Source organism: Anomaloglossus baeobatrachus, chromosome 8 (assembly GCF_048569485.1).
Source record: "Anomaloglossus baeobatrachus isolate aAnoBae1 chromosome 8, aAnoBae1.hap1, whole genome shotgun sequence".
NCBI lineage: Eukaryota > Metazoa > Chordata > Amphibia > Anura > Aromobatidae > Anomaloglossus > Anomaloglossus baeobatrachus.
This window is the reverse complement of record NC_134360.1, coordinates 252990119-253016041: the sequence shown is the minus strand read 5'-3', so window position 1 is coordinate 253016041 and position 25923 is coordinate 252990119. Positions and strand designations below refer to the sequence as shown.

At 43.3% G+C, this 25923-nt stretch overlaps 1 protein-coding gene across 8 annotated transcripts in view; it reads right to left on the bottom strand.

The window, feature by feature from the left end:
- The window catches only part of ELAVL4 (ELAV like RNA binding protein 4), a 204238-nt gene that overhangs the window by 80641 nt on the left and 97674 nt on the right, over nt 1–25923 (bottom strand). For 6 of the 8 annotated variants that reach the window (XM_075320545.1, XM_075320546.1, XM_075320547.1 and 3 more), the window contains exon 3: nt 6798–6884. The exons of the other annotated variants lie outside the window; for them this stretch is intronic. In XM_075320545.1, the coding sequence (XP_075176660.1) occupies nt 6798–6884 (87 nt within the window). The remainder of the gene's footprint in view (nt 1–6797; nt 6885–25923) is intronic. 8 annotated transcript variants of the gene reach the window in all.

The window sequence follows — 25923 nt, the reverse complement described above, 5'->3', positions numbered from 1 at the left end:
TAGAGCGAAAACTAATATATGACCCTGTCTTATTTTTGGGGAAACATTAACCCAAAGCTCATGCAGATGTCTGTGCCAATCGGTCCGATCTGGGATGGCAATGAACGCAGTTCTCCCGACCGAGTGACACATCCTTATATGAAGCCATCATACTCAGGTCGAGATCGGACCAATTTGCACCGACATCTGCAACAGCCCTTAGATGGGGGATTTCATCTCTTAGCTCCCAAATCTGAGGACGTAATTGGAAATGGAGACTGTGACCTACATATTATTCCCCTTCCGGCTTTCCGCTCATCCAGTTCTTCCGTCTCTGGAGTGTTTATGCCACTTTATGGCCCTTTTTACACTGCGTTCCGATCTCTGTTCAGTGGTCTGGTTGTGGCTTCTGTCCGAATCCTTCGCAAAACGGTTTTCGGACATATGCGCCAAATGGGTCACTAACTATAATGTGGCTCGGTATCTGTGTCTGGAAAGCGCATACTCCTGAAAATCATGCACAACAGAGCACACGGTGACTCAGTCTGCACCATTATAGTCAAGGGCTCTATCGGCGCATGCGTCCGAAACCCATTTTCCAGGGGGTTTGGATGTAAGATGGGTCCACTGAACGGAGATCGAAACGCAATGTGAAAGAGGCCTAAGGCCATGTTCCTAAATGACGTTAATATTAAGGTTTTCTTCAGGTGCATTGTTCCGGGCTAAAAATCTATTACATTCAACAGAGAAAGCAAAGTAATGAGATTTAAAAAAAAAAAAAAACTAAAAAAAAAAGCCCACTGTACATTTAAAGATGTTGTTGATCTGTGTAGGTTTTTTTATTGATTTTTTCTATAAGAAGTCTGGGGAAAAAATGCAAATAAAAACCACAATTGCATTTTTAACCCGTTCATCACCCAGCGATTTTCGGTTTTTGTTTTTTCCTCCCCTTCTTCCAAGAGCCAAAACATTTCGTTATTCTTCCTTCAATATGGCCTTATGAGGGCTTGTTTTTTGTGGGATGAGTTGTACTTTTGAATGAAAACATTAATTTTACCATGTAGTGTACTGGAAAATGGGAAAAAAATTCCAAGTGCGGTTAAATTTTTTATTTACCATGTTCACTATTTGGTAAAAATTGACCTGGCAATATGATTCCGCAGGTCAGTACGAGATCGTAGATACCAAACATGTATATATATGTTTTTTATTTAACTGGTGAAAAAAACCCTGAAATTTGTAAAAAAAAAAAATAATAAAATGGCGCTTTTGTCACCATTTTTCAAGAACCATAATATTCTCATTTTTCATAGTCTGGGGCTGGGTGATGGCTTATTTTTTGCATTCTGCTGACATTTTTACTGATCCCAGTTTTGGGTAGATCTGATGTTTTGATCGCCTCTTATTGCATTTTATTGCAAATTGCTGTGGCAAAAAAACCCCATAATGTTTGTGTTTTTAATTATTTTTTCTTACACGGTTTACAGATTGGATTAATTAATTTTATACTCTGATAGATCGGACATTTCTAAATGCGGCGATGCCAAATATGTGTATTTATTATTGTTTTATTTTTAATGGGGAAAAAAGGGGGTGATTTGAACTTTTATTTTTTTTTTATATTTTTCCAAACTTTTTTCAAACCTTTTATTGTTTTTACTAGACCCTTTTGGGGACATGAAGCTGCGATATTCCGATTGACCCTGCTGTACGGAGCGATGCTTCAGTCTCAACAACGCTCTGCACCGCAGAAATCATGATCTCCTATGAACGCTAGCACTCAGCCGGCCATCACAGGAAGTACGGCATGACAGTGACAGGGGTCATCAGCTGTTCCCGGCTGTTATGACAACACATCGTCGCCCTGCGATAACATCACGGGGGCCGCTGATGGGTACGGGGAATGACGTGATCACCGCCTGCGTGTGTTAAATCTCTGACAGTGGGATTTAACTGGTTAACAGCAACATCCGGATCTCGAATCTGCCTGTCTCTGTTAGAGGCACATAATGGCTGATCAGATCAGCTGACATGTGCAGGGAAAGGGGCAGGCTCGGCATGTGAGCCCGCATCAAAGGGAGGGACATGACCTATGACATACCAGTACGTCATAGGTCATGAAGAGGTTAAGCGCAAAATTCCAGTGTTTATGTATTAGGAAACACATTAATAAAAAAGACTTTCAAATCTGCACCCAAAATATCAAAAAGCATCTAAAAAAACCCACAATAAAAATGCATAGAACAGATTGCGGACATCTGCAGAAAAAAGTTCAACAAAAAAAAGTCGTGTTTACGCTATGTGGTGACGTAGCCTAAGAGTATTTTTTTCTACAAGTTGCTTTTTTGCATTAAATCTTCATCAATTGTTGCATTTTTTTGTGTTTTTGACTAAAATTCTTTTTTTGCAGCAAATGTTGGCTAATGGAAAATAAAAAACGCAGTACAACCAGAATGTTTTTTTTTCCCCATTTGTTACATTTTTTCCTGCTGTTTTTTCTCTCCAAGTGCAACCTGCTCACCATGGGACAAATAATGTGTTAAAAAAGTTGTTTAAAAAAAGTTTATAAAAACTGCATTAAAAACATGGTGTCTTGTCAAGAAAAGCCAAAAGAAAAGGAGCAAAGGAAGCCTTTGGGCGCCTACGACTATGTGCTCACGCTGAATATTTGATTGCAAAAATTTCTGCACCAAATCTGCTTCTATTGACAGAAAAAAATGTGCATTTGTGTCTTTTTTTATGCATTTTTTTCCATGCGTTTTCTATGCATTCTGGGGTAGAAAAACACTACAAAAATGCTGAAAAAATTTCCACGTTGCAGATTTATTTCTGCACCAAATCTGCAAGGAAAAAAAGCAACATGTGAACAACACTTCAGGATTCTCATTGACTTTCCTGCCATAAGGATTTGCATGAAAACTGCCCTAAAAACGCGTAAAAAAAGCGATGAAACCGCACTTTGCACAGTTGGGTTACTTTTTGCATTTTTTTCTTTCATAAACATGCATTGAGTTTTAATTTGTGCGTAAAATTAACTCCAAATAAATGTTTTAATTCATTTTGCATTTTTTGTTTTACATTACAAATGAATGAATTTATAGATTTTATTTAATGCATATAAAAGAAAACAAAAAAGCATGTACTAAAACCTGTTATTTAAAAAAAAAAAAAAAAACAACAAAAAAATAACAACAAAACAAAAGAAAAAAAACTTTTTTGCAAAAGAAAAAAAAAAATTCTGAGTGAAGGAAGCTTTAGGCCATGTTCACACATTCAGTATTTGGTCAGTATTTTACATCACTATTTGTAAACAAAAACCACGAGTGGAACAATCAGGGGAAAAGTATAATAGAAACTCATGCACCATGTCTGTATTTCTTACCTACTCCTGGTTTTGGCTACAAATACTGAGGTAAAATACTGACCAAATACTGATCATGTGAACGTGGCCTATAGCTCAGTGTCCAGGATGAGTTTTTAGTGAGTTTTTGACTATTTTCACTGCATCGAATACAAAGTGTCTAACAGCTCCAGTAATATGGATGGGATTTATAGAAATCTCCTGCCCCTGCGCTTCTTTTTTTACGCAGTGTAAACTGATCTGCGGTGCGTGTCTCAAATCCATAACATGTCAATTTGTCCTGTGGGTACACCGAGTTTTCTGTGCAGATTTTCCCCATAGGCTTGCACTAGATGTGGGAAAATCCACAGGTAAAATAATGCACATGCGTTTTTAGTGTGTTTCTGCTGAGGAAACGCTCCAAAAATGCTCTAAAAACGCATGTAATCTGCATATGACTGTATCAATAAAGTTTTGACTTAGCCATTGTACCAGGAATTATCAAAAACAAAGCAGCTTTATTTAAAGCATGACAAAAGAGACAAAATATGCAGCTCCAAGAACGTGATAAAAACGCATGTAAAAAAACGGTGCAGAAATGCTGCAGAAAATCTGCAACATCAAAAACTCACCAAATGCTCATTGTGGGAGCATAACCTTAAAGAGCTTGTCCACGACTTTTACATTGATGGCCTTCCTTTAGACTAGGTCATCAATGTCTGATCAGTCGGGGTCTGACACCCCGCACCCCCGTCAATCAGCTGCTTTTGGCGGCAATGTCAACCAGAAATGCTCAGTTCTGAAGCTGCTCCGTCTTCTGATAGTGGCCGTGGCTAGGTACTGCACATTCGCCTCCCATTCTAATCAATAAGAGACAGATGTGCAGTACCCGGCCACAGCCACTATCAGAAGACAGAACAGCTTGAGAACTGAGCATTTCTGGCTGCTGCCACCACTGGCAGCGAGAACAGCTGATCGGCGGGGGTGCGAGGTGTTGGACCCCGGCCGATCAGATATTGATGACCTATCCCAAAAGTAAGCCATCAATGTCAAAGTAGTAGACAACCTCTTTCACGGTATTTGCACACAACATCTTTTTGGCAAGGTGTACCCACAGAGTTTTACCAGAAGAAAATGCTTTCGGATACGCCACCTTTGGTCCTGAATCGTCTCTTTCTGGTGTCTTTTGAATTTTTTTTTTGTTCTTTTTGCTAGTGCCATTTTTTAGGGACTGTATTATGAAATAGCGTAGGCCACATGAAGAATGGTGGTGTGACTTCTTTTCACTGCTTCACGTTTTTGCAAGTCTGAAATGGTTAAAAGGGTGGTTCACTAGTCAGCATTAGTGGCCACATTGATGTAAATATCATAGGAAAGGATTTTCTCAAATACATTGTGTAGTCAATTCTGCCTCTGAGCAGCACTATTGCGGTACGATCATCCCCATGAAGTGACCACCGGGGCTCCGTGACCTCTGAGATCTGGTGATGTCACATCAACTTCCTGGTCACCTGACATCACTGAGGCGGGCCCTAGTCTCCTAAGTGACTTAGCTGTGGGCAGAGTTTCACTACTCGTCACAGCCCAGTATCTCGCGCGCTCTCTCATTCACTGCAGAGCACCGCAAGCAGGAGCGATACTGGGCTATGATAAGTGGTGAAACGCCGTCCACAGCCCAGCCACTCAGGGAACCTGGGGCTGCCTCAGCAATGTCGGGTCAATTGGAAGTTGACATGACATCACCGGATCTCAGAGGTCATGGAGCCTGGGGGTTAAGTGAAGGGGGATGAGTGGACCACAATACCGCCGCTTAGGCCGGAGTCACACTTGTCAGTGACTCACACAAGTCTCGCATCACATCACCCAGCACAGCAGCACACTTTACGTACATGAGCGTCTCAGCTGCATAGAAATACATGCAGCCGACCCGCTCTTGTCAAGAGAGTGTGCAGCCGCGCAGAGTGATGCGATGTCAGATTTGCGAGAGTCATTCGCAAGTGTGACTTTGACCTTAGAGGCACAATTGACTATACAAGATATTTGAGAAAAAAACTTCTTATATATGGACAGCATTACACATTGCTGTGGCTTGAGTTCATTTTTTTTTTATTATTTCCTCGTTTTTTGAGGTGGGTTCATGAGTGGAAAAGCCCAACCTATATAAGAAAATCACCAAATGTGATAAGAAAGGGTTCTTGAGTGGACCTCTCTGAAAAAAGATGATGTGTGCACATACCCTAAGAGGTTTTCCCCCACAAGATTGGTGACAACTTGCTGATCGTTGGAGGTCCCACTGTTAGCGGCCAACACTGATCCAGATCATTGGGCACTGAAATGCCAAGTTAGAAGGCCAACGCTCCATTCATTGTTTGAGGGACTAAAGGGTGCTTTACACGAGACGATCTATCGTGTGATAGATCGTCGGGGTCACGGTTTTTGTGACGCACATCCGGCGTCGCTTGCGACGTCGTCTCGTGTGACACCTCATAGCGACGCAGTATCGCTCACAAATCATGAGTCGTGTACTCGTCGCTAGGTTTCATAAAATCGTTTATGAAACATGGCGCCGCTTGTTCATCGTTTCCGTGGCAGCACACGTCGCTCCGTGTGACACCACGGGAACGATGAACATTGCTTACCTGCGTCCCGCGGCTCCCGCCGGCTATGTGGAAGAAAGTAGGTGGGCGGGATGTTTACATCCCGCTCATCTCCGCCCCTCCGCTTCTATTGAAAGAGAACTCCGGCACTCTACCCCAGAAATGTCAGACAAAGAGTTTTGTTGAAAGAAGGTTATTTTTTATTGCAAGGAAAGTTTATACATGTGTGATGTCCAAAACAAACGTTTCAACCATAATATGGTCTTCATCAGAGGACCATCTGTGAATAGCAGGCAAGGTGAGTCAATAGACGGAGATGCAGTGCAGCGAGCACCAATGGGAATCATTATTCTGGAAACCCAGAGATCTGATCCTACAGATTAGCAAGTTATCACCGATCGGTAGGCTAGGTGATAACTTCCCAAGTTGGGAATGAACCTTTGAGTTCCCAAATGAATATTTTAGTGTTTGACCATAAAAATCGGTAGAAGATTAGTCAGATTACAATATATTTCATATAAATTCCTAACTAAATAATAGAAAATGAGAAATCAAGGACACCAGTGCATTTTCATAATTTGGTGCCATTTAGAGACTCTTTTTATGCCCCCATTTTTTGGCTTTTGGGGGAAAGAAGGGACAACATTTTTGGGGGAATTATCTCTAAGAATTGAGCTCCATGTTACGTATAAATAAAGCAAATTTGAAGTCATCGTCAATAGAAGTTCACTTGGAGCTCAATGAATATAAGGAAATGCTAGAATTAGTATCACATATACATAACGGCCCCGAGTGCAGGGAGCCTTCAATGTGTCATACATTGTAGACCCCTCTGTCACCAAGCTAGATCGTATTAAAAAGCAGTAACAAACACTACTGACCTTTCCCAAAGATAGGGCCCTCTTCAGTAAGGGATTTCCATTTTGTGCCAGTAGCTAAATCCTTCAAGTGTTCCTCCAAATGTGGGCCTATGGCAAAAATCCTTAGTGAATAGGGCCCAATAACAGTTACAGCTTGGTATATTTAGTGTATATATATAAATATATATTTCATGCATGCACAATATGAACACTTGGGAGCATAAATCCCCCTCCCGAAATACAGGAGAATCTAAAATATAACAATAGTGTATATATATTACAGGAAAACCATCACATACATTCTTTGTTTGATTAGTTAATACTAAGTTATCATACTTATCAATTCTAGACTTTAAAGTCAATGTACTCTTGACCCAGTGTAATATAAAAGTTATCTTAGCACTACTGATTATTTGATGGTGGAAGAATGTTTTAATAAAATGACACCAAAAATTTACCAAAATTAACTGACCTAAAAAAGACTCATCCTTTGCCAAAAATCTGTATTTTTTTTATCCTGGTGTAAATGCCGCCGTTCTCCTGAATCCGGCGATGTTTTTCTTTTGTTCCTGCTCCTCTCCATTCCTGAGATATGGCCCTTTTGACTTATAAGTAATTTTATTTGCCAATAGGGCGTAGTCTTAAACTCTTCTGGGTGGGAGTTTTCTTGAGGGCGACACCCACTTGTTTAATAAGACTAAATTTATAGATAGAAAAGAGGAAGCCATATCTCTGGAATGGAGAGGCGCAGAAACAAAAGAAAAGCATCTCCAGATTCAGGAGAACAGCGGCATTTACACCAGATAAATCAATTACATATTAATGCAAAGTGTCAGGTCCTCTTTACATGTGAACCTAGGTAAAAAAGATGGCATATATGAAAAAAGACTAGAAACAAGTAATACCATTATCCACAATTAATTAAACATTAGCCCCCTATAGATGTGTCACCCCTTACCTTTGCACATATGTCTCACAATATAAATTTGATAGTTTGTGTTGAGGACACATGTAGCATAAACAAGTCCCGACAGTGCGCTCTCCTGCTAACTCGTTACTTCTGATCAGAGCTAGCACAGAGCGCACTGTCATTGTGCATATTGCAGAGTGGTAAGAATCTATTGAGCATACATCAGAAATGTGTCACAAGAAAATTTTATCAGGCATTGCCAAATGTCATGGCATCGACAGGATCTGTGGAATTTACAGATTTTGGCACTCTGCCTGATAAGTTCTCTGATGTCTGTGATTAGCGACAGACTTAGGCAGGCTAGCAAGAGTTAATCTCTACTGGTCTGCTTGTTAGTCTCTTTGATCACATGCTGTGGGGGAGCCAGTCAGATTCACTCCCCTCCTATATAAGCTGGCTGGACTATTCCATTAATGCCAGCTATAGCTTACCTATACTGGTCTGGTGCGGTGTTGTGATCCAGACTTACTGCTGATTGTTGTCCTTTATTGCTCTGAGCGGTTGTGGTATTAACCCTTATTATCTTTTTGTTGCAGCCTTCCTGCTCTTGCTTTTCTCCTTAGTCTCTTACTGTTTATTCCTGTGAGTTTGCAGTGTGTCTGAGTTTGGTTTTCCCCTGTCTGTCTTAATCGGTCTTTCCATCACACTCCTGCCCCTTCCTTCCCTGGGGGAAGGTAACAGATTACAACCGGTCAGGAGAATAGTAAGATAAGGGACTTCGTCGTCTCCACCTTCAGGGGAAATCTGGAGGTCAGGGATGTCCCTCCCTATCATGAGGGACAGTATATTAGCCCCTGTCCCTAGCTATCCTGCAGTCACACTGTGACAAAATGACAACCAATTTATGCTTAGTAAAGTAGGGATGAGTACAGCCACTGAAACAGGGATCACTAATGACGCTTCATTTCAGGGAAGGGACAGCCTCTGCCTCCTGATGACGCTTCGTTTGAATATCTGATCATGCACTAGGATTCTCAAACGAAGGATCATTGAAAAAGTAAGTAGTAAAAATAAAAATAAAGCACTTAGATAATGTCGTGAGGAAGGATAAGGAATGTTTAATTAAAATTAGAAAATAGATTATGGCATTAAATAGCATTTAGGATGAAAATTAATTTGTGTTTCAGACAAGGTTTGATGGTAATATCCCACAGACTGATGGCATTCTGGTTTCTTTGGCTGCTTGGGTAGGTTCCATAAAAACAAAAGGATAACCTGAAATGCCAGTTTTTATGGTGTGTCAACATTTTATTATATACCGTAGGCAACCAAAAAGTGAGATCTTGACCTTTCGGTTATGATATGCGCATATCCTATATGGCTATGGCCAATTTATACAGCGCCAATCATACATTCATAATGACTGCGGCATCAATTTTTGGGAATGTCTACACACTGAAATATTTAAAGGGACCGTTCATCCTAGCACTGAATAGGGACAAAATATTTGTCATGTGTCGTCACCCTCCTTGGTGCCTTCTTTTTGACTCCCACTACCTCTTCCTCGTCCATCGAGACTTCCATTCAGGTCCTCCTGCATCTGATATGAATATCACATTGGTATAAGGTTATGTGCACACGCTGCAGATTTGGTGCTGAAATTTTCTGCACCAAATCTGCACGTTGTGGCAAAAAAACGCGTCAAAAACCGGATGTGGTTTAGGTGCGGTTTTTGATGTCATTGAATGTCAATGAGTGAAAAAACGCTGCTAAGCCGGACCAATAATTGACATGCTGCAGATTTGTTCTGCATCAAAATCTGCACCAAAACTGCACGGAAAAAACACGCACCGTGTGCAAAGCAAATCCAAAATCCCATAGACTTTGCTGGCTATTGGAGAGGCATGTAGATTTTTTTAAAAAAGCGTGAAAAACCGCAGTGTGTGCACAGGGCCTAAGGAGAAGTGCAAAGTCTGAAGCTCTCCTCAACCTTAAAGGAGAGGTAGAGGATTCATAGTGTTGACATAACGCTCTACTTCCCATGCTGAGGATTGTTATGATTCAGGGACCGAGGAGGACCAAAAAATGCGGAATCCCAACAAAGTAACAGAGTGGCTGGAAACTTAACGGATTGCAGACCTAATCCTGACACACAATTAACAGTAGCCGTGGGGCGTGCCTATGATGACCTGGACGTCTCGACAAAGCCGGAAAACTAAACATTCTCACAGATAGAAATATAAGAAAGCTAATCTGCCTCGGAGCAGTCCCCAAAGATAGATAGGTAGCCCCACACATGTAAAGGCTACGGTGATATAGAAAAACACAATACAAAGCTAGAGAAGACAGATTTCAGCAAAGGTGAGGCCCAAACTATCTTTATAGAAAAGGATAGGAAGGAGCAACAAACTGCAGCCGTAAAAACCCTATTAAATACCAGCACTTTTAATATGGAAAAATCCTGAGGTCACACAACCTCTCCCCCACTGTATCAGCACTCAGATGTTACTGGGCTCCAAAAACACGAATACAGATGAGGGACTGAATAATACCAGGCATGACAAAACACAAACTTTGCAGAATCATGAAGCTAAGTATACAGACACTCCCAGCAGGGAATGATCCACACAGACAACTTAGGAATCATGCATAGTATCAAAGCAGATAAACAACAAAAGCTGGAAAACAAACAGTAGAGGTACAAAGACCACTTATCTGAGAGGAGTTCTGGTAGTGAGCAGAGCTGGTTACAGAATGTCCTTAACACACAGGAGACCATTGGGCACCGGCAAGTAATAAGAGAAAACTACTCAGTTAAATAGCCCAATCTGACACTGATTGCCAGTCCTCTACAGGTGTGTGACTTTCATTCCACACATCAACTGCACCGCCAGCACTGACCACAAGAGGGAGCCCCAAACTGGAAAACATATTCACAACAGAGGACATTTTGGATGGAAGAAGACGGCTTTACCAGATAAATGGAGGGCGCCAGGTGGGGTGGCAAATGTTTAGAAGAATAGAAAAAATATATATCTTTCCCCAAAACAGCGCTATGCCTGGTATTGCAGCTCAGACACAAACAGGTGAAGGAGCAAAGTTGCAATACCAGATGCAGCCCATAGGGGCGCTATTTGTAGTGAGGAAAAAAAAATATATTCTTAGCTCCTTCACTGGATGATTTTTTTTTTTTAAGAATGTTTTGAGTAATAAACATGTTTTGCAGATCTCATGGTCGATGGTAAGGGAGAAGAAGCTGCACAGCTGCCATTTCCTTTACAAAACCCTCTGCGCTTTTGTAATCTCCCGCACTTGGGAACAAAACACATTTGATTGTGATTGAGGGGGAAAAAAGGCTGAATGTGAGAAGAAGAAGGGAGGGCGAGAGAGGAAAGCGATGACGAGCAATTATAGCTGCCAATGATCGGACCATCACACACAATATACGGGACCGTGCAGGATTTCATCCTCATCTGATGCATCAAGGGGAGATCACGCGGCTCAGATCCTCTGTAAAATCCTCTGCAATCTTAGCATGAATTATAGTCGAGGCCTCTCTGTACAGGGCTCGCAGTCCTTGCATTGCACAAATTAGACAAAGACAAGCATTTGCTGCATTAATACCTCCCCTACCATCCAGGGATGTCTCCTCATTCACTGCTATGTGCCCATTACAGTAGGGGCAGTGCACAGCTGTGGATATATGCCGTATACTCACTATATACTGCAGGTCATTGCAATAATATGATCCATAAGGAATCTGTCACCAGGTTCTTGCCACAAAATCAGACATAGACACCCTGATTCTAGTGATTTATCGCACACTGGGCTGCTTGCTGTAGTTTTGATAAAAATCATAGTTTTATTTTTTTCAGATCTAGCAGTTCTCTGAATGCTGAGCTCTGTATAATCCCGCCCATATAGCTGATTGGCAGCTTTCTGTGCTTTGTATAACCCCGACCACACAACTGATTGTCAGCTTTATGTGTACACTGCGCATAGGCAGAAAGCTGCCAATCAGTGGTAGACGTGGGTTTATTCAGAGCTTATGAATATAAGGACAACATGGAAGCAGGTTTACTAGTCCTCTAGTGATAATCTCCTGTTAAAAGAACAGTAATTCTGCTGTCATGTAGTCCTATATATTCATGAACTCTGCATAACCCCACCAGCACCAATTGGCTGCTTTCTGCCTATGAACAGTGTATAAAACAAACTGCTAATCAGTGGTGTTGGCAGAGTAATGCAGAGCTTATGAATATAAAGGACTACCTGGCAGCAGGTTTACTAGTCCTCTAGTGATACTCTCCTGCTAATAGAACATTAGTCTTGCTGCCATGTAGTCCTGTATATTCATAAGCTTTGTATAACCCCACTCGCACCACTGATTAACAGCTTTCTGGCTATGCACAGTATACACATAAAGCTGCCAATCAGTGGTGTGGGCGTGGTTATACAGAGGTTATAAATATATAGGACTACCTGGCAGCAAATTTACTAGTCCTCTAATGATAATCTTTTGTTAAAAGAACAGTAATTCTGCTGCCATATAGTCCTGTATATTCATGAGCTCTGCATAACCATGCCTCCACCAATGATTGGCAGTTTTCTGCCTATCCACAGTATACACATAAAGCTGCCAATTGTGGTGTGGGTGGGGTTATACAGAGGTCATCATTCAGAGAACTGGTAGTGCTGAAACTGCAGCAAGAAGCCCAATAAGTGACACATCGCTGGAATCAGGGTCTCTGTCTCTTGCTCTAAGATGTGGCAGCAAATATCTGGTGATAGATTATCTTTAACTGATTATTGTGCCTATCTATTATAATGTCATGTAATGTGTGAGCTCATGGGGACACGTAGCGGGGGACAATTTCTGCTGCAAATGTTTATGACACAAGCAGAGGAGATTTAATGACATCATCAAATGAATTCCTATACAAGGCTGGCAATTACACTATGCAAATCCATGGTGGGAAACCTGCTGCGTATGATTTCAGTGTGTATGGGCCTAAGGGTGCACTGATCGGCACTGCACTGCCCCATAGTATAAATTCTGCAAAATGTGGATGAGCTTTGTTTAAATAATATGGATTCTTTTGGGATCATTCTTTTTAAAAGGCATGAATTTTAGGATAATATAACTTTTTCTAACTGGGTTACATTCAAAATTTGCCTTCATTTGGCTTTTACGGGCTCTTTGTTTCATTGCACGTTGATGGCTACAGAGGGAGCTGACAATCCGCTAGTGATCTTGTTTGCATTTTTTTCCCTGAGCTCCTCTGTATTGAGTTAAGACCAAAGACCACATCAAAGTTGAACTGAACTTTGATGTGGTCATAAAGCAAAAAAAACCCCAAAAAATATTACCAACTCTCCTGCCAGAACAAGCTCACTGACAGATTCTCAGTTAACTCATTCTGTAGCCCACAATGCCTTCGACAACCGAACAGTGAAAAATTGTTAATGAAACCTAATTGCAATTTGTCCTTTAAATCCCATCCACAGCTGGTACTGTAATGTGCTACAAACTAGCCCCATTCCCTTGAATGTTGCAATACATTACACACAGGTAGACAGGCACTATTAGGATAAGTGAATTGTTACAAAAAGAAAATTCATAGCAAAATTTGCTGTAGATTTCACTGCAGATTTGCAGCACATTTAACACTTTGCAACTGGGGGAAAATCCATAAAATATATTGACGTTCTGCCAATTTCAAATTTGCAGTTCTGGTCCATTTGCTCGGCAGATGTCTCCACATCATGTGGATGATATTGCTCTCATCTCTATGCTGCTGATGTAATATGATGCAGATTTTCTCTTTAAAATCTGGATGGAAAAATCAGTGCATATGTGACTTGTATTCTAGAAAGGAAGCAATGCCTTATTCTAATCCAGAAACCCTTTAATCGGCTAATCTGGCTCCACTCACTTCTGCATTGGGAGATGAATGGGGCAGGGTATGTCACATCTGCAGAAATCTGCTGGCTTGTGTGCCTAAGTTCTAGTTATGATGCACCAGTCCTCTTGGAAAGATGTCGTAATCTAATGGCCAAGTGCTTTGTATGGTGCACCCGTCCTGTTAGAAGTGCTAGGTATGGTGCACCTGTCCTATTGGAATGATGCCCTAATCCAGTGTCCGAGTGCTAGGTATGGTGCACCCATCCTATTAGAAGTGCTTTGTATGGTGCACCCGTCCTATTAGAAGTGCTAGGTATGGTGCACCTGTCCTATTAGAAGTGCTAGGTATGGTGCACCTGTCCTATTGGAATGATGCCCTAATCCAGTGTCCGAGTGCTAGGTATGGTGCACCCGTCCTATTAGAAGTTCCAAGAATGGTGCACCTGTCCTGTTGGAATGATGCCCTAATCCAGTGTCCCAGTGCTAGGTATGGTGTACCCGTCCTATTAGAAGTGCTAATTATGGTGCACCTGTCCTATTGGAGTGATATCCTGATCCAATGTCTGCGTGCTAAGAATGGTGCAACTGTGCTATTGGAATGATGCCCTAATCCAATGCCCTAGTGCTAGGTATAGTGCACCTGTCCTATTGGAGTGATGCCCCAATCCAATGTCTGCATGCTAGGAATGGTGCAACTGTCCTATTGGAATGATGCCCTAATCCAATGCCCTAGTGCTCGGTATGGTGCACCTATCCTATTGGAGTGATGCCCTAATCCAGTGTCCGAGGGCTAGGTATGGTGCACCCATTCTATTGGAAGTTCCAGGAATGGTGCACCTGTCTGGTTGGAATGATGCCCTAATTCAGTGTCCGAGTGCTAGGTATGGTGTACCCGTCCTATTAGAAGTGCTAATTATGGTGCACTTGTCCTATTGGAGTGATATCCTAATCCAATGTCGGCGTGTAGGAGTGGTGCACCTATCCTATTGGAGTGATGCCCTAATCTAATGCCCCAGTGCTAGGTATAGTGCACCTGCCCTATTGGAATGATGCCCTATTAAAATACCTGGGTGGTTGGTATGGTGCACCTGCCCTATTGGAGTAATGCCCTAATCCAATGCCTGAGTGCTAGCTATGCTGTACCTGCCCTTTTGGAATGATGCTCTAATCCAATGCCTGAGTGCTAGCTATTCTGTACCTGCCCTATTGGAATGATGCCCTATTCCAACACCCGGGTGGTAGGTATGGTGCAACTGTCCTATTGTAACAACGCCCTACTCTTTTTCACAAGCAGTAAGCATTGTTTATGTCATTTTCCAATGGTTTCCTATTCTAATGCCCAAGATCTAATTATATTGCACCTGTCCTATTCCACCTATTCCAATGCCTGAGTGTTAGTTTTTGCGTAGGTGACCTATTCTATTGATACCCTATTATAATGCCCGGGTAGTAGGTATTCCAGTGATGGTCTAGTCTAATGGCAGGTATCGAGCACCTATCTATTCGAGTCAGCGCTATCTGAAGACAGGACACCTCCGGCCCCATTCACCTCTGAGAAGTGTAATTGAGCGGACCCAGGTTACCCCTTTCAGTTCCAGGCCAGGCATGCTCCTATTATAAATGCATCATGTAATCGGGATTTCTTAAAAATATGATGCTAATTACATTGAGCAAATGTACAAATTTACACCCATGGGTTACATGTACAAAAACATAGACGTGTGCTTGTCCACAGAATTTCATTATGAGGAAAATAATCTACAAAAAGGGTCTCCATTTCTTATCTTTTAGGCATAGAACCAAAACTTACAATAGTAAATGTGCTAAAACGCAATGCTAAAACCACATAATGCGCATTGGATCTACATATGGTATATATACTGGATCATTAGTGCGACCTATGCAGTCGTACAGGGGCCCACACCCATCTCCAAAGCATTGTGCACTATAAGAAGCAATGGGATTGCAAAGGAGGCCATATATTGTTGGGGCCGCAGTCACAGGGATCGCTACCGCGACCGGGCTTGGGGGTGTAGGGGGCTTACTGGCCCCAGCCCCTGCTTCAGCTGGATGTGTGTCCGAGGCTGAACATCCAGCTGAAATGCATTGTGGTGCAGAGACCCGTTGGGCCCCTGCACTGCGATACATGCTGCCAACCAAACAGAAGCCGGCAGCTTTCATCTGTATCCCAGTGACTGAGGGCGGCGCATGGCAATGATGTCATGCGTTGTAATAGCAGCGACACCGATGGAAGCTGCCGGACACTACGCACTGGCTATACAGGAGGACGCGGTGCGGAAGCCCGGGACAGCGAGTACAATGTTGTTGGTTTTTTTGCATTAGATCAAACAGAGACATATTTACAAGAAGGGGGACAGTAGATACCAGGAAGGGGAAAGTATATTCGAGGAAGGGGACCGTACTGTATATACCAGGAGGTTGCAGCAGGGTGACAGTATACACCAGGAGGGGGACAGTAGATACCAGGAGGAGGACAGTATATAGCAGGAGGGGCCCAGGATGGGGACATACTGTATCTACCAGGATGGAGACATTTTTACCAGGATGGGTTTATATATACACAAGGATGTGGTCTAGAATGGGAAACATATATACTAGAATAGGGGACATTAATGCCAGGATGGGGGACATACCAGGATGGGGGACATACCAGGATGGGCAGTATATATACCAGGATGGGGGTCATAGTTATGAGGCAGGAGCCCAGGATGGGGGACATTAGAACAGGGTGGGGGACATTGCTACATATTGGGGGGCAACTCGTATGTCTTTATAGGATTTAGAATGCTAAATGTATGCATACATCTAGCTAACATAAGGGGGAGGGGTCAGGTCCAAATTTTGCACCAGGGCCCATCGTCCTCTACTTATGCCCCTGCTAACTGGATATTTTAGTGAGTGGGATTAGTCAGTGAAGGAGTGGGACTGCGCTGTCAGATTTATCCCGATGCTCCTGTATCCGCAGGAGGGGGTTCATGCAGAACATGACTTTCTTTCTTCCCTTCGTAGAATTGGACTACATTATATTCCTATAGCTATATCTGCACGCTGGGGAAGATAACACTTATTCCCCCCTATTAAAGTGTTGCTAATGGTTGCTACATTGTAATAATATAAAAAGGAAACTGTTATATTTTTATTTACCAATAGCTCCATGTGCACAATTGCTCCTAAATGCACCGTTGTGTGGGGGTGATGGTCGGTGATGCACGAGGTGGGCTTTGCGTGGATTATAATGCATTCATCTCGCTGCGAGGGCCTCATCTTGCAGCAGGTACAGCGCGCGCAGACTCCTTATTAACCCAGATCAGACATGGCTTGCTTTCACTGTCTGTCACTTGAGCTGTTTGCAATTTAAAGACTTTTCATCCCCACCGCCGCCCCCAGGCCCTGAAGCAGCTCTCTGTCATGTGTGTTTGTGTGTTGGGGGGGGGTGGGGGTGTTTTTTTTCCTTTTTTTTTTTTACCAGCTGCCTTCCCAACCCCCCTTCCTATGCAAATGATGCTGACTGGCACAGACGCTGCATATTGCTTTATCTCGGGCTCTCTGGAAATGTATAGATTCTAATTCTCTTTGAAAAAGAAGCTCATTAGAAATACATCACATGTCTCAGGTCTCCCGCGAGATGCGGCTCTGAGTAATGCAGGATATTGCAGAGGACTTGTACAATAGCAATTCATTACAGGGGGTTTTCTTGCATGGATGTAATCAGCATTTAGCACTGAACACAGCATTAGAAAAGAAAAGCATTCTCCCTAAATTATATTTTTTGTGCTTTGCATGAGTAAAGCACCAAATGTGACTAGTTATTCCCACAGCTGGAGAGGGCGCGGGGGTTGAAATGGCGCCCTGAAGCATAGGGGAGCCCAAACGTTCCCTATGGTCCATATGAAATGACTAATAAAAGACCTGGACTAGTTGGGGGGTCATGTTGGAGATTTTGCATTGGGGCCGCCCTGTTGGAGATTTTGCATTGGGGCCGCCCTGTTGCAGATTTTGCATTGAGGTCGCCCTGTTGCAGATTTTGCATTAGGGCCGCCCTTTTGGAGATTTTGCATTGGGGCGGCCCTTTTGGAGATTTTGCAATTGGGGCGGCCCTTTTGGAGATTTTGCATTTGGGCTGCCCTTTTGGAGATTTTGCATTGGGGCCGCCCTGTTGGAGATTTTGCATTGGGGCGGCCCTTTTGGAGATTTTGCATTGGGGCTGCCATGTTGGAGATTTTGCATTGGGCTGCCATGTTGGAGATTTTGCATTGGGGCTGCACTGTTGGAGATTTTGCATTGGGGCCGCCCTGCTGGAGATTTTGCATTGGGGCCGTATTGTTGGAGATTTTGCATTGGGGCTGTACTGTTGGACATTTTGCATTGAGGCCGCCCTGTTGGAGATTTTGCATTGGGGCCGCCCTGTTGGAGATTTTGCATTGGGGCCGCCCTGTTGGAGATTTAGCATTGAGGCCGCACTGTTGGAGATTTTGCATTGGGGCCGCCCTGTTGGAGATTTAGCATTGGGGCCGCACTGTTGGAGATTTTGCATTGAGGCCGCCCTGTTGGACATTTTGCATTGGGGCCGCCCTGTTGGACATTTTGCATTGGGGCCGCCCTGTTGGACATTTTGCATTGGGGCCGCCCTGTTGGACATTTTGCATTTGGGGTCGCCCTGTTGGAGATTTTGAATTAGGGCCCATGAGCTTCATGTTATTCCACTGAATAACTAGCTTGGTCTTGCCTTTACTATGCAAAGAATCCATTTTCCCAAGGAAATTTATTTACAGCCTCAGTGGATGTCTGACATAAGAAGATGGGATTAGATTGAGGCACGATCTGCACAGACATTATTTAATGGGGTTCTCCACCTTTGGCGATAATTTAAAAAAAAAGCATGAATTTGGGACTAAATGATCAGTTTTGCAATTGGGTTTCATTAAAGATTTTGCACTATTTGGCTTTTCCAGGCTCTTTGTTTCCCACCACAGTCAAGTATGATATGGTATGGGGTCGTAAATCAGCTGAGAGGTCAATAAATACAGATAGGAGAGGAGCTGAATAACAGACAGAAGAGAAGAGCTGAACAAAATACATATAAGAGAGGAGCTCAATAAAAGATGGATAAGAGAAGAGCTGCATAAAATACACATAGGAGAGGAGCTCAATAAAAGACAGATAAGGGAGGAGCTGAATAAAAGACAGAAGAGAGGAGCTCAATAAAACACAGATAAGGGAGGAGCTGAATAAAAGACAGATAAGAGAGGAGCTCAATAAAAGACAGATAAGGGAGGAGCTCAATAAAAGACAGATAAGAGAGGAGCTCAATAAAAGACAGATAAGAGAGGAGCTGAATAAAAGACAGATAAAAGAGGAGCTCAATAAAAGACAGATAAGAGTATGATATAGTATGAGGTCGTAAATCAGCTGAGAAGTCAATAAAGTACAGATAGGAGAGGAGCTGAATAAAAGACGGATAAAAGAGGAGCTCAATAAAAGACAGATAAGGGAAGAGCTGAATAAAATACAGATAAGAGAGGAGCTCAATAAAAGACAGATAAGGGAGGAGCTGAATAAAAGACAGATAAGAGAGGAGCTCAATAAAAGACAGATAAGGGAAGAGCTGAATTAAAGACAGAAGAGAGGAGCTCAATAAAAGACAGATAAGGGAAGAGCTGAATAAAATACAGAAGAGAGGACATCAATAAAAGACAGATAAGGGAGGAGCTCAATAAAAGACAGATAAGAGAGGAGCTCAATAAAAGACAGATAAGAGAGGAGCTGAATAAAAGACAGATAAAAGGGGAGCTCAATAAAAGACAAGGAAGGGAGGAGCTCAATAAAAGACAGATAAGAGTATGATATAGTATGAGGTCGTAAATCAGCTGAGAGGTCAATAAAGTACAGATAGGAGAGGAGCTGAATAAAAGATGGATAAAAGAGGAGCTCAATAAAAGACAGATAAGGGAGGAGCTGAATAAAAGACAGAAGAGAGGAGCTGAATAAAAGACAGAAGAGAGGAGATGAATAAAATACATATAAGAGAGGAGCTGAATAAAAGACGGATAAGAGAGGAGCTGAATAAAAGACAGATAAGAGAGGAGCTCAATGAAAGACAGATAATAGTTCTAAACTCACATCAGACATCATAGCGGGTTCACTGATGGAGTCTCAGGTAACTCATTTTGCAGCCAGCAATAGATAATGCAACACAGAGGACATAGAAGGGAAAAATGCAATTTTTAGCCCCAATACATGCGTTTAATTTACCAGATGTATCCAAAGGTGGACAACCCTTTGGAAGAGTTTATATTGATAGGGGTCTGACTACTTTTACCCCCACCAATCAAATAAAGAACTCTTGATTGTCTGCCAGGCACAGCGCCATACATTTTATGGTGGCTGTAATGTGTATTGCACCCACTATAACGGCCCCATCCACATGACACTACAAAACCAGGCCCAGCTGCTACCAAAGGTAACGCACTAAGTGTGCTAAACCATTAAAGGGAGGGTGTGGCCCCTTCATTAATGGGGGTCATAGTAGTAAAACCCTCACTTATAAAATACTGTCATCCTGTCCCATGGATACACCATGAAGGACCAAGAAATTACCTGCAATGATGTCTACTCAATTCAGAAATTAATGGTTGTAGCCTGTAAAAAAATTGCCACCGATGCTTAAGATGTAGGGAACACATCACGTTTTCTCTGCACGGTGTCTCTGCTGGATACCCGGCTGTGCAGGAAACTGCAACCAGTCCTATTTCTTTACAATGAGCCCGTCAGCACAAAATGACTGCTCTAACCAACCTCAGGCACCCAGCACCTTTTGAGGTTTCAAGTAGCTCAGTTTATCTTCCTAGCTACTTTTTTCCATTTACCTCTGTGCCCCCTTTTCATTGATTGACAGCTCTGGGTTTACAAAATCTAGAGAAGGGTGAAGTTCAATAGCAAACAAATGGGTTAGAGGGTGCACTGAGCTGCTGAGCCCTGCCAAGGATTCATGGAGCGACTGTGCTTGGTTTGAACAGTCATTTTGTGCAGACAGCATATATTTGGCAGGTGTTCAAAAAGTCTCATATCCCAGAACTGTTTTCACAATTCTACTGGCTATTTCTCAACCCTGTTAACAAATTTGTGGACTCCTTTAATGCAGACCTCTGCAACAAGCTCTGTAAACTAAAAAATCACTAGGGTGGAAATCTGCGCTGCAGCCTATAGAGTGTGAAAGGATCTGCAGGCTCAAAAATGTTATCCTCCTAATGTGTTGCAGTCACTATATGGTATTATATAGCACTGTGTACTTAAAAAGTGTTTATTTTGCCCTTCTACCCAATTAATGCTTCTGTTTTCTATTAGGTCTATGACAAAAACAGATTAGCTGAATCTTTCTACACTCTATGGAGAAACAGGAAGTCACTGCATGAGTCAACACTGCAAAAGTCACTGGCAGGGCGCAGAGGGAGCAGCTGGGTCAGAAGTTGATGGGTGGGAATGATTCATGCAGGGAAAAGAGACTTCCTGTTACTACAGAGAGCAGAGATAAAAGAAGAATTACCTGGGTAAAAAGGTAAAATTAGCAACTGTAAGTACACAGTGCCATATAATATGATGCGATATATTGAGAGGATAAACAGTTTGATGGGAGTGCTTCTTTAATTCTATTCAGCACTGTACATTATGTCTGAGGATTTAATAACTTACCGTGCCTGACTGGTGTTAGTAACTGCATGTAACAAATTTTAATATATTGAGAAAATATATATGTGGATGGGTTGCTTCCCCGCACCGGGTTCTATTCTATGCTGGACCTGGGAGGTGCTTTCCCAGATGCTCCACATTCCGGGTGATTGCTCTGCTTTATCAGGGAGCATGTTCATACGGAACAACACCAGTCATTCCCTGCTCTGCTGAAAGTGCTTGGCTCTTGTTGTGTCTTGTTATCTGATCTCGGCTACTTGAACCCGGGCTGTTATTGACTCTGCTCTGTCTGCCCCCTTGGACCTTCTCGTTGCCTTCTGGCTTCTGACCTGGGACCTCCTCCTGACCACGTCCCCGCCTGCTCCTTGCATCCCATACATGGTCTCCTGGTGTCCTGACCCTCGGCCTGTATCTTGACCTCCTTTCTTGTCCTCTTGGTTACTGATCCTGGCTTGCCTGATTTTCCCTCTGCTCTCTCACTGCACTAGTGTTTCCAGCGCCATCTAGTTACTAACTTCATACTACACCACCTAGTGACTAGTATCACACTACTCCGTAGTGCCAAGTACTACTTATGGGATGTGTATGGTATTTCAGTTTGTTTATTTATGATATTCTCTTCAATAAAGATAAGCTGCAGTACCATCAATGAACACATGTGGCGCTGTGTCTGGGCGCAAAAAAAAAGTTTATCCATTTTTCTATTCCAAGATAACCCCTTAATGTTCGATAGCAGATCCAAAGGGTTAATTGGCAAATTGAGCTTTTCTAACTCGCGATGTGTGGGTTATCACTGTACACAATGGGTCCACTAAGTACATTCTGAAATCCCGACGTATGGGTCGCTTTACAATCCCATTAAGCGGGTATATAAAGAGCCAGGACTCGGCGCCCGCTCATTTCACTTTGGCCTCATTTAATCATCTGGTTTCTGCTGAACAGGTAAGAAAGTTTATCTCCTTCCATCCCGGCCTCTCTACAGCGGCAAGGATCCTGCAGGGACCGCTTTATTGTTAATTTAAAAAGCCAGAATTAATTACGTTGTGGAAATGAAAGTTATAATAAGCTCACTTTATGGCCACATTGTATTTCCAGCTTGTTCCATCTCAGCATCTTTACAAGACAATCCCAGATATGAATCATCGCCGTTGACTGCAGACTTGTCGTATTTATGTATTTGTTTTCACTTATCCCTGTCCGTTACTTCTCGAGTCTTTATATAGTCTTGGCTGGTGGTGAGGGGGCTGAGCTCACAGCGGGGGGATTCAATGTACGTCTTAAGTGACAAAATGGGAAATGCCAAGATATCCGCAAATTAACACTATCATTAAACCACTCGTAATGAAATCATCTTACAAAGCAGAACCTGCACGACAATCATGTTCTCGTGACTAGTCTCACGCCTGCCATTATCCACCGGAGAGACAACCAAACGTCTTAATGGAACTCATTGGTTTTAATGGGAATTATTTTTGATCCATGACTAATGGCTTTTTTCTTCTTTCTTTACACTATTTGTCTACTTTGCATCCAATGCTTCTTTGTCTATGTCATGAGTGGATTACAGCAACTGTGTTGGACCGTGTTCACATGTTCACATTACCGAGTCTGACAGGCAACCGGGTTTCTATTAAAACTGCTCAGCTCTGCCGGGCATCGGCTGAGTTGTTCCCACTGTTCCCAGCTGTGTAAAGGCCGCTTTACACGCTGCGATATCGCTAGCGTGCGTACCCGCCCCCATCGGTTGTACGTCACGGGAAAATCCCTGCCCATGGCGCACAACATCGCTCGCACCCGTCACACTACTTACCTGCCTATCGACGTCGCTTTGACCGGTCGAAACGCCTCCTTTCTAAGTGGGTGGGTCGTGCGGCGTCACAGCGACGTCAGACGGCAGCCGTCCAATAGAAGTGGAGGGGCGGAGATGAGCGGGACGTAACATCCCGCCCACCTCCTTCCTTCCGCATTGCCGGTGGAGGCAGGTAAGGAGATGTTTGTCGCTTCTGCGGTGTCACACATATCTATGTGTGCTGCCGCAGGAACGACGAACAACATCGCTACTCACCTGACAACGATATTTGGTGTTTGGACGACTTCTCCAACACCAACGATTTTTACCACTTTTGCGATCGTTGTAGGTCGCTCGTACGTGTTACACGCTGTGATGTCGCTAACGACGCCAGATGTGTGTCACAAACACCGTTACCCCGACGATAAATCATTAGCGATATCGCAGCGTGTACAGCCCCCTTTAGAGTTAATCCTTTTTGGAGCAGTGTACAACTCTTCTGTGAGTCAGGTCGCTGATTACCTTCCACAGCTGGTCTCTATCAAGTTAAAGCTGGGGTGTTTGTAAGGAGATTGCCGAAGAAAGCATCTGCGAAAATCCGGTGCCCTTGGCGATCCTCTTTTGGTGACCTGCGATTTGTTGCTTGTGTTGTGGAAGAGTCCCTTGGTGTGCCTTACTTCCTCCCGTATATTTTATTTCCCCCCTGTGCCTTTATTGTCTTCCCTTTGTGGTTGTTTGCAGAGTGAGCAAGTTTCTGTTCTACCGCTTGTCTGTGTCTTTCGGGAGGGGGGGTTATTTTGGTGTGTCCTGTCCCCTCCCCGGGTGAGAGGTACGAGGGAGTTAGGTGAGAGTCTGGTGAGGAGACAGGGACACGCTGGGGGCCCAGACCTCCGTACCCTTACATGTACCTCTGGGATAAGGGTCAGTTCAGGGATCCTAGTCTGCAGGACAGTTCAGGTCTCCCTTGCTGTCTCAGCCCACCCGTGATAGTCTAGTGGAGGATATGGCCATTAATTGGAAAAGGTAATAGGAGGGATCTTGATACATCAGTCGCATCAGTTCAGGCGGTTTCTAAAAAAAAAAAAAAAAAGAAAAAAGCAAATTGCCCTACAGAACCCTGAGAATTAGCCATATTTACTGGAGATAATCTGTGTGTGGCGATCCATCGCAAATCCCAAGTGGAATCTGCTGAAGGTGGCAAAGTGGTTTTCACAACCGTGGCTGAATGATGCCCAAGACTTATCTTCCATGAATAAAAATGGAACGCAGTTTGTGGCACGCCGAAATCCGTGGGAAAAAAACTTCACGTGTACGTACCCTAAAAGATCGCTATTCCGCTTATGGATCCAATAGCAAAGAAAGAAGCATGGAAGGTAAACTCGCTGCCCTATGTGGTATCTTCTGTGTTGGTTCTCAGCCCAGTTCTGAAATTTTTGATGTAAAAGTGTATGTACCTGCACTAATCTATATCTTACTAGGATATTAAGGAAGAGAACTCTGCAGAGCTCCTGAGTTTTGGGAATTCCTTCTTTTCCTCTTTGGGTATGGTTCCACTTGTGTATGACTCGCGCAAGTCTCGCATCGGTATCACCCGGCACGGCACGCACTCTCCCGACAGGAGCGGGTCGGCTGCATGTATTTCCATGCAGCTAAGACGCTCGTGTCTGCTCGTGTCCGGAGAGTGTGCGGCTGTGCCGGGTGATACCGATGCGAGACTTGCGCGAGTCATACGCAAGTGGAACCGTACCCTTACTAGTAGCTTGCTACCTGCAACTATGTTGACGGCACGCAAGCTCGGACTGACCCACAGGGGAACAGGTGAATCCCCCATTGGGACCCAGTGCAGAACTTAACACCCATTACTTCTTATATTAGGCAAGGGCAGGGCATGGGCCTTCATTGGAAATAGAAAAACATGCACTGCAGTCCATGGTAATCCGGACAATTGTATGTTGCTTGTCAAGTTTGAGGCAGTCTGTTCAAAGCAAGCACATGCACTCGGTGCACCCTTGGTGTGGCCGAGCAGTTCCGCACATCTTCCCTCCTACATGTTTTCTACTTATTTCTGCCCCCCTCTTCCTTAATTGACATCTCGGGCTGTGAAGGAGACAGAAGATGGTGGAACTAGATGGGAAAACAAGTAGGTGCGAAGTTGCGGAACTGTTTGGCCACGTCAATGGTGCACCTAGCGCGTGTGCTTGGTTTGAACAGTCATTTTGAGCTGACAGACTCTCCTTGAGAATAGGGTAGTAGGTGAGATGTTGCAAAACTGTTTGGCCATGTTAAGGGTGCACCTAACATCTGTGCTTGGTTTCAACAGTAATTTTGTGCTGACAGACTCCCTTTGAGTATAGGGTAGTAGCTGCAAACTTGCAGAACTGTTTGGCCACATCAAGAGTGCACTGAGTGCCTGTGTTTTGTTTGAACAGTCATTTTGTGCTGACAGTCTCCCTTTGAGAATAGGGTAGTACTTGAGATGTTGCAGAACTGTTTGGCTTCATCAATGGTGCACCGAGTGCCTGTGCTTGGTTTGAACAGTCATTTTGTGCTGACAGATTCCCTTTGAGAATAGGGTAGTAAGTGAGACGTTGGAGAACTGTTTGGCCACGTCAATGGTGCACCTAGCACCTGTGCCTGGTTTGAACAGTTATTTTGTACTGACAGACTCCCTTTGAGAATTGGGTAGAAGGGTAGTAGGTGTGAAGATACAGAACTGTTTGGCCATGTCGAGGATGCTCCTAGCGACTATGCTTGGTTTGAACAGTCATTTGGCGCTGATAGCCTCTCTTTAAGAATATAGGTAGTACTTGAGATGTTTCAGAACTGTTTGGCCACA